General features: G+C 37.8%; 1 protein-coding gene across 1 annotated transcript; it reads left to right on the forward strand.

The window, feature by feature from the left end:
- Window positions 1–3,627: 3,627 nt before the first annotated feature.
- On the forward strand, window positions 3,628–6,648 carry CPH33 (cuticular protein hypothetical 33). The gene is made up of 3 exons (XM_028185398.2): window positions 3,628–3,696; window positions 4,747–4,992; window positions 5,956–6,648. Exons 1-3 carry the CDS (start codon window positions 3,685–3,687, stop codon window positions 6,136–6,138), a joined length of 441 nt encoding a protein of 146 aa, XP_028041199.2. The 5' UTR covers window positions 3,628–3,684; the 3' UTR covers window positions 6,139–6,648.
- Window positions 6,649–9,429: the final 2,781 nt, after the last annotated feature.

The following is a 9,429-nucleotide window of genomic DNA, read 5'->3' on the forward strand; positions in this document are numbered from 1 at the left end:
CCTCGATTGCTGTTGGAAGAAGTTAGTATTTTAGCGCGTAGCAAGTATCAATAATTCACAGAATACTTGTGTACCTAAACGATAGTATTATATCTCAAGGTGCATCGTAATAATGCAGACGCTTCCAATTCTTTTAATAGATCTCTTCTACCCACTTATGTAAAGCTCTCCCTCTTTAAGAACGGTTAGCTGGCAGATAACTCAATTGTTGAGTTGAGCTCGCCATTTTATAACTTTTCGCAATTATTGTATTGTATTAACTGTGTGTACAATAAAGAATAAAATGAGATTTTTTTTCTTTTCTGGCTTGCGAATATTCTTCTATATCGTTCCCTCACTGCTGAGGATCGCGGCTACATGTGACGTTCTTCCACTGTGTTCGATAATCGGTGGCATGGACCGTATGGTACAGACAACCACCAAGTGCTTCTCTTATTAGATCTGACCATCGGGTTGGTGTTCTGTCCACGACGCGCTTACCCTGTATGCGACCCGCAATTATGATCTTCTCTAATTCATGTCTCGCATGGTGTCTCCGAAGAAGCTCATAACACGTTCCCGACAGATGGCGAGAGCCTTTTTTGGAGCTTTAGCTCTATCAGATTATATAGCGAGCATACAACCTATTTAATGGTAAGTGGTCACTGTCAATCACAGACATGAGCCTATGGGATGTATATTGGACAGTAACAGAACTACAAAGCCGTCTAAGTTTTATAATACAACGACTGACCCATCTTCCAAGGATCTATCAAGTAACTATACTGAGACCTTAGAACTTATATCTCAAGGTGAGTGGCGTATTTATGTTATAGATGTCTATGGGCCCCACTAACCACTTAACACCAGGTGGGCTGTGAGCTCGTCCACCCATCTAAGCAAAAAAAAAAAAAAAAAAAAAAAATGCACTTGAGACCACTTCGCGTATATAAAGTAACTAGTCAAGTCATAAGTATTGTCACACAGTAAAAACTTTTCTTTTAGAATGCTGGCCACAAAAAAGTTTATTGAATTCGAATTTCGAATTGTTCATGAAAATAAAAATGTATACTTTTAGAATTTTACTCATTTTTAAATATGGAGTGGACGCTTAAAGAAGACCGTGTTGCAGTTATTGCGTTGCATCGTTGCGGTTACGCGCCAATTCAAATGTTTAAGATACTGAAAAATTTGAATATAACCAAAAGATTCGTTTATCGTACCATCAAACGATACAATGAAGACTCTAGTGTAGATGACAGGTCAAGAAGTGGTCGCCCTCGGTCTGTTAGGACTCCAGCAGTGATAAAAGCTGTGAAGGCGCGAATTCAAAAAAATCCCAAACGTAAGCAGAAACTGTTGTCCCTTCAGATGGGGTTAAGCAGAACCACCGTGAAAAGGGTGTTAAATGAAGACTTAGGGCTTCGGGCATATCGAAGAAAAACAGGACATCGTTTGAATGCTCGTCTAATGGACCTGAGACTGAAGAGATGCCGCGCTTTGTTGAAGCGGTACGCGGAAAAAAATATCGGGAAATTCTTTTTTCGGATGAAAAAATTTTTACCGTAGAAGAGAGCTACAACAAACAAAATGATAAGGTGTACGCACACAGTAGTGAAGAAGCGAGCAACCGTATTCCGCGTGTCCAACGAGGTCATTTTCCATCCTCGCTCATGGTATGGTTGGAAGTTTCTTATTGGGGCTTAACAGAGGTACATTTTTGTGAGAAAGGTGTAAAAACGAATGCAGTTGTGTATCAAAATACAGTCCTGACGAACCTTGTGGAACCTGTTTCTCATACCATGTTCAATAACAGGCACTGGGTATTCCAACAAGATTCGGCGCCAGCTCATAGAGCGAAGAGTCACAAGACTGGCTGGCGGTGCGTGAAATCGACTTCATCCGGCACGAAGACTGGCCCTCCTCCAGTCCAGATTTGAATCCGTTAGATTACAAGATATGGCAACACTTGGAGGAAAAGGCGTGCTCAAAGCCTCATCCCAATTTGAAGTCACTCAAGACATCCTTGATTAAGGCAGCCGCCGATATTGACATGGACCTCGTTCGTGCTGCGATAGACGACTGGCCGTGCAGATTGAAGGCCTGTATTCAAAATCACGGATGTCATTTTGAATAAACTTTAGTGTCATAAGAATCTATGTTTTGTTAAGTTCATTTTGGTATATGAATGGTTACGTAATGAATAAAGGCCGTCAGGCCTGAAGGAATCACGACTAGCCTTGAAGGCTGAACAGGGAGCCCCTCGGATGGCGCATATCACGTCGGGGTCACCAGTTTGGGAATATACGACGAAAGGAAAGATCTTCCACCGAGCGGGTGATATTTGCTCGGTAGACCGACGGTCCGAATGTTGTTGTTCGGAACTTGTATATATGCGCTTTATCTTGAAAATGTCGTAAGCGAGATTCAGACATCTGTTAATTATCTTGCGTTGTATGATGGCTACCCGCCACACTTGTTTCAATTATTTTACATTAAACATGTGACAGAATTTATGACCTGACTAGGTATAATTGGTAAATATTTCACGCTCCCATATCTTTGACTTCTCGTGAATTCTCAACGTCTGGACCCTGAGCTCGTGTATAATGTAGCAACAACAAATAAAAAACATCTAGTAAATCTATATAGTCATAAGTCGATCCCCATTTGCTAATAAAAAAAATAAAAATAATCAATATCACTTTCATTGACTTTTAAAAGGAACACGTTATGTCACATTTTAATGAACAATCACTTCCATAGCTTTTGAAAAAAACATGCACAGATTCATATAAAATTAAAGAAGAAAAAAAATGCAAAACTTGTCTTAAATTCTCGTTAATAAAATCTATAGTGAAGACTTTTACCGCGTTGTCTGGGACGGTTCGAGAGACGACTACATTATACATTGACTGCTACATACAAGAATGATATTGAGAGGGAGTAATTTTTGTTGCTTTAGATATTTGTGAAGCTGTCAAAATAAAAATAAAATATAAATGGCACGTAGCTTTCTGGGTTTTTTCGCCCACTGAGTTTCTCGCCGGATCTTCTCAGTGGGTCGCGTTTCCGATCCGGTGGTAGATTCTGCGAAGCACTGCTCTTGCTAGGGCCAGTGTTAGCATCACTCCGGTTTGAGCCCCGTGAGCTCACCTAGTAGTTAAAGTTACGCTAAAATAATCTCTCAAGGCTATCAGCTTAGGTAGGAAAAAAGAAGTGTTTTTGAATAATGTCAGTGAGTAGCCTTTTTTTTAATTTCATATCTGAATTTTGGTCCTTAGATACCTTTTATAGTAATAAGTAGAACACTTAGTATTAAGTAGAACACTTAGTATTAACTAGAACGTATAAGATTCTGTTTATTAAGAATTCGTTAGTAAAAAAGCTGTCGTAAGTAAAAGTTTACGTTATAATGTAATTAAGTCAAAATCTTCATACCCAGCCACTTAAACGTTTTGAAAAATTATGAGAATTAATGATTTTTTTTTAACACTAGACGTCAGCCCTCAATTTAATACTGTTTGCAAACCCTCAATGTATACCGTCCGAAGCAATTGTGTCTCACTGTTATGCTTTACTCCAAGTACTTCCTACGGCTGAATCGAAAGGCCTGGCCATCTTTCACCAACTATATAACGCTCGGGGGTATCAGAGAATGCCACAGTCTATACACAGAAGTCGAACGAACCTCAGTAAGGCAACATGATCGCTTTTGTAAGTTAATTTTCGCTATTTACAATGTAACAGCCTGTTTTGTAATCGGGTTAAGTTAATTCAGTTGTAGGCAAAAGGCCTAATGTTTCGAGATCAAAACTCTATACCCCAAATACCATGTGAGATCTTAATTTGTTATAAGTTACCTTAATGTTATGATTTTGATAAATCATAGTGAACAAATAACTATTATTGTAGCATAAAATCACGAAAAATAATATTAAGAAAATCGAGAGTGAATACATTTTTACCTCAGTTTTCAATTATTTTTTTAACCAGGCAACACTTTTTCTAATTTTTGTAACTTCTATATTATTTTATGGGTGCTCTTTCTAAACTAAGACTTTAAAAAGGCCTTGATAGTTATTTTCAGAACGGAATTCCAAGACCACTTTTAAAATAGGTAGGCAGCGGCTTGTCGGTAGGCAGAGGCTTGGCTCTGCCCCTGGCATTGCTGAAGTCCATGGGCGACGGTAACCACTCACCATCAGGTGGGCCGTATGCTTCTGCCCACAAGTGCAATAAAAAAAAATAAAAAAAAAAAATAAAAAAAAGTCTTCTATTTTATTCTACCTTGTAAATGTAATAATTTAGACGAACAAAAGAGAAAGTGTGTATATTTTATTAACTTACATTAAAAAAAAAACAAAATTCAAATTGTGTTCTGACACGATGTTACAATACCAGATACATTCAAACAGTGAGGCGAAATTATGTATCATATCTACTGGTATATTAAATAACAGGTAGTGTATTATTACTGGTTACGTTATTTCCTATATCATCTCGCAGTGAAAGGACGAGTTTCCTTTCTACTGTAATGAACAAGTTAACTGTTACTTCTGAACGTGATCGCGTTTTGCTTTCGTTTTCGAAGCATGCGAGAGACAATTGAGTTTGTAATGAAGATTTAATCTTATGCAATTCAATGTCGGTTGACTTTGTCTTGTAGCTCTATTAAAATCTATGATTATATATTCATAATAGCATTACTTTGAGTCGTGATTGTAGATTGTAGAATTTTAATGTAAGCATTGCTTTGTGTTACAGAAAACAACAGCCGTCCTTCTCTTAGTAGCGCTCGCCAGCGCTCGGCCTTCAGAAGAATGGGAGCCCGAAGGCCACACGCACACAGAGCACACGAAGCCGTACCATGTGACCGTGGTGAAGAAGATCGGAGTTCCGATTCCCCATCCGGTGGCTGTGTCGGTCCCGCAGTACGTGAAGGTGCCCATACCTCAACCCTACCCCGTCCACGTCACAGTGGAGCAACCCATCCATGTACCTGTTTATAAGGTAAGCTCTCAATACATTTACAAACGTCATAAGAGTCGTGAAACCGTCTGCTCGTTCGTCTTGTTAACTGGGGCACCTGCGCGAAGATTATTTGTGTGTTATAAATTGTTACGCCAATTGAGCCACTTTTGCCATGTGGTTATCTGTAACAGAAAAAAGAGATCGCCAAAAATATCGCATTGTTACATAAATCTACTGATTTTTATGTAATTAGCCCAAAAAAACACTCATACAAAATCAGAAATGGTGATTACAATTTCGAAACGATTCACGACTGCGCCAATTCATAGAAACGAACACAAAAAAAAATAACTACGCGAACGGCACACTTTTACTCATTCAACGAATTCTGTAATAGCGTAATAAAGTCGATGCGGTTTTTTTTTCTTTCTCTTGTTGCTGGATGACATAAGGAGTATTTATGTTGTACTGCACCAATTATTACGTAACGCAACAGGCCGCATCGAAAGTAAAAGTGACAGTCAGTCTAGCGTGATCTCGAATGAGAACGTCTTGTTTCGAGCTCTATTTTAAATTTACATCAAAATGTAGAGAAATAATTTAACGCTTACTACGTATAGTTTACATGTACAAGTTTTTATTTATTAATTTTAGTTTAGCTTTTATCTTGAATTGATTTTTAACAGATTTTTTTTCTCAGCCACTTAATGTGTTACGTTAAAAACTTGTTACATTACAATGTAACATTACCACATTTTTTTTCAAATACACTTATAATATAATTAGAATACAAAAAAAATACCAAGTATTTGAAATACGCGTTCACTTATTATGAATAATAACATCAACTAATATTGTAGCATTGGCACCTATATAATCTCTTTATGGCTCGATAGTTTGAGCGAAGCATGAATCTACACAAAATCTGTCTACACAAAAAAAAAAACAAAGTGCCAGCCAATCAAATTTTTAACAATATTAATAATGTTACTTCTTTTTCAGGTTGTCCACCAAGTTGTTGAAAAACCAGTACCGTACACGGTCGAGAAACCAGTGCCCTATGAAGTCGAAAAGCCTTATCCCGTTGAGGTCGAAAAAAAAGTAGAGGTGCCCATCCCTAAGCCCTACCCCGTCCATGTACCCGTGTACAAACACATCTACCACCATAAGGGAGGAAAACACTAAATGAGCGGATTCGATTCACACCAAATAAATCTTGAACGTCTACAGTTAATATCTGGTACGCGTAGGTATCTATGTAGTACAACTTGTGACTATTAATTTGGTGTGAGCTCTAAAAAAGTAATAAATTTGAAATTCGAAATTACTTACGTAACACCGGAATTCAAATTCGTGACTTTTTCGTATTAGTGTTAGTGGCCAGGACTGCCATTTGTAAATACAAAATAGTATTAATATTATACAACTCAACGAATTAGTTTTGTCTCTGTCGCACGTATGAATTTAGTTAGCGTGCGAGGGAGCCAAACTATTTTGAGTACAACTTTAAGACTATGTAGATCTGTTGGAGATATGTTTCCATCAGTAATGACTATCGTTGTGATATTTAATTGTTTTCTATTGTTTTTTTTTTGTTTGTTTGTTAAATGCTGCTGTTTGTTATGATCTTTGTTGACTAATGTGTAGTTTGTTGAATATTTTTAATTTTAGGTGAATAAAAATAGCTCAATCATATGTTTCGTTTTTAATTTAACATTAGCCTGTCCAGTGCAATGTTTGTAGGCAGACGAGCATACGGCCCACCTGATGGTGAGTGGTTACCGTCGCCCATGGACTTCAGCAATGCCAGGGGCAGAGCCAAGCCGCTGCCTACGTGTGTGTGGTGTTATCTGTGGTTTGCAAATAGCCTTGAATTAGTAATGCATTAAAAATGAATGATAATGTATTCGCGCGTATTCTTCACCCGGTGATTGAGAAAGGCGTATCATTGAATGAACTAGGGGCTACCCGCGATTTCACTCGCATTAAAGAAACTTTGAGTCAGAAACGCAACGCAAACGCATTTCCTTTTGAGGTAAATGTTTCCAAAATGAAAAGTATTAAACCGACCATTCAAAATTACTGTTTTGGTTTTGGTCACATACAAATAAAAATGGGATTTTTGCAGAAAAGTTTTCATTCCGAAACCACAGACTAAATAACTAATATATGACATAAAAATAGAAAGCGCAAGATTTTTTTTTTTTCATTCATCGAACACTTAGCCCGTCTGGCGTTAAGGGTTTACCTGAGCTCAAAGACATGAGGTCGGCGTCTCAATTTTGTTGTATAACGGCCGCACCACCCTTGAAACCGGAACGTATCACCGCATCGAGTAAAATATATTTTTATTATACGATTTTATTCCTTCATCATTGAAGTTGTTCATGACCACGACTTAGTTACTTAATTTCATACAATCAGTATCTAACTAGAATTTACCTCCGGTCACCGTCCTCATCGAACCCGTCATTTGCGACGAAGGGCTCGAGTGAATTAACCCATATGCACAGCCTGGTTTTACGGATGTTCCGTTATAACTACTGAACCATGCACCCGATTGACTTGAAACTTGGTATCGATGTAGAAAATACATGTACTTAATGGATAGGTTAAGATTTATATGAGTGTTAGGCTCCCTAATAATAATGACAATAATTTTATTAATAATGTTAAGCCCACTGAGTTTCTCGTCGGATCTTCTCAGCGAGTCGGGTTTCCTTTCTGGTGGTAGATTCTGCGAATCTTGCTAGGGCCAGTGTTAGCAAAACTCCCGGTTTGAGCCTTTGAGTTGAAAAAAAGAATTTACTTATGTTAACAGACTAGATATTTAAAAAAAATACTAATGAAACAAAGTAGCTAACGTACATTCAATCAAAAATGAATTGGCGCGAAATGAGTAATAAAATAAATTTGTAAATGAGTTGTTCCAATTTTAAAAATCACATCGTCTGCGCCGTGTCAATTACGCGGAGTCCAACTTTCACTGCCTCGGTCAAGGCTCGGGTTCGATGACACGCACCGCGCTAACATCGAACGCTACACGCACACGGTTTCTTTGTTTTAAATACAAAGCTGTTTTTCTTTGGGAGAATGACTTCACAATCAATTAGAACCGGCAATATATTTAACATGTAAATTAAAGTCGCGGTATTCGCTTTTGTCAATCGCTTGACGTGGGGATGTCAATTGATTAATACGAGTGATTGCATTTTTATTTTAAATTGTTTTATAGTTCTAGATGCTAAATGGCGGAAATGCTGATATGAGATATGTCAATTTAACTATTGAAACTATAAGTTAATACTTCATGCGTCTATGGCCGTCAAAGTACAGAATTTCTCGCCGGATCTTCTCAGTAGGTCGCGTTTCCGATCCGGCGGTAGATTCTGCGAAGCACTGCTATTGCTGAGTCTAGTGCTAGCAACACTCCCAGTTTGCGCCCCGTGAGCTCACATTCACGTCTAGGAGAAGCTGAAATGGCCTCTCAAGGCTATCAGCATAGATAGAAAAAAAAATCTATAACCGTCTAATAAAACATGTCGGCAAGGCAAATCTATTTTATAAAGAATAAGGCATTATTTGATATTTGGCGGACAATTTTAATTTTTTTCTAAACACAAACGTCAATAGTCTCGATAAATTATTAGGCTTTTGACAGCAATTTGTTTTGATCGCGAAAACATAACCTCAAAACAGAAAGACGCGTAGGTGCGTTTTGTTATTACAATAATACGACTTAAGCTCCGAACAGGATTCGCACAACAATAACACAAGTAAACGTAAATTATACGTTATAATAATATACAAACGCACCGCAACCGTGCTGTGTTTGTGGGCTTAGCGTGAATTATGTTAAATTATGAAATATATGTATGTACGTGATTACGTGCCATATTGCTGCATCTTCAACTGACCACAGAAGCTATATAATATTCAAAACACCGGAAATTGTAAAGATAATCGAATAAGCGTTCCTCAAACGCATTAATGTAATAGGAACTGTCGTATCAATTGGTACTAGACCACAACAGTCCCTACCACCAGTACTAATTCCAGAACTACTAGAACTAGGGAAGGGTTAGGTATGCACTATTTCTACCGTGAAGCAGTAATGCGTTTCGGTGTGAAGGGTAGGGCAGCCGCTGTAACTATACTTGAGACTTGAGAACTTATATCTCAAGGTGGGTGGCGCATTTACGTTGTAGATGTCTATGAGCTCCAGTAACCACTTAACACCAGGTGGGCTGTGAGCTCGTTCACCCATATAAACAATACAAAAAAACATACGAATATTTTCTACTATATGTATTAAAATTTCCAAAAACTGATTTAAACAGATGAATGATGAACAAATGTCATAACTGAAATTATCGAAAATTATAATAGCGTCTCTTTGATTAGTTTCGTGCGCCCAACAGTCTGATCACGTTGACCGAGTTTTTGTTTAAGTTAAACCACCATTCAAAGTTATAA

The sequence above is a fragment of the Bombyx mandarina genome, chromosome 25, assembly GCF_030267445.1.
Source record: "Bombyx mandarina strain Sakado chromosome 25, ASM3026744v2".
In the NCBI taxonomy this organism is placed as follows: Eukaryota; Metazoa; Arthropoda; class Insecta; order Lepidoptera; family Bombycidae; genus Bombyx; species Bombyx mandarina.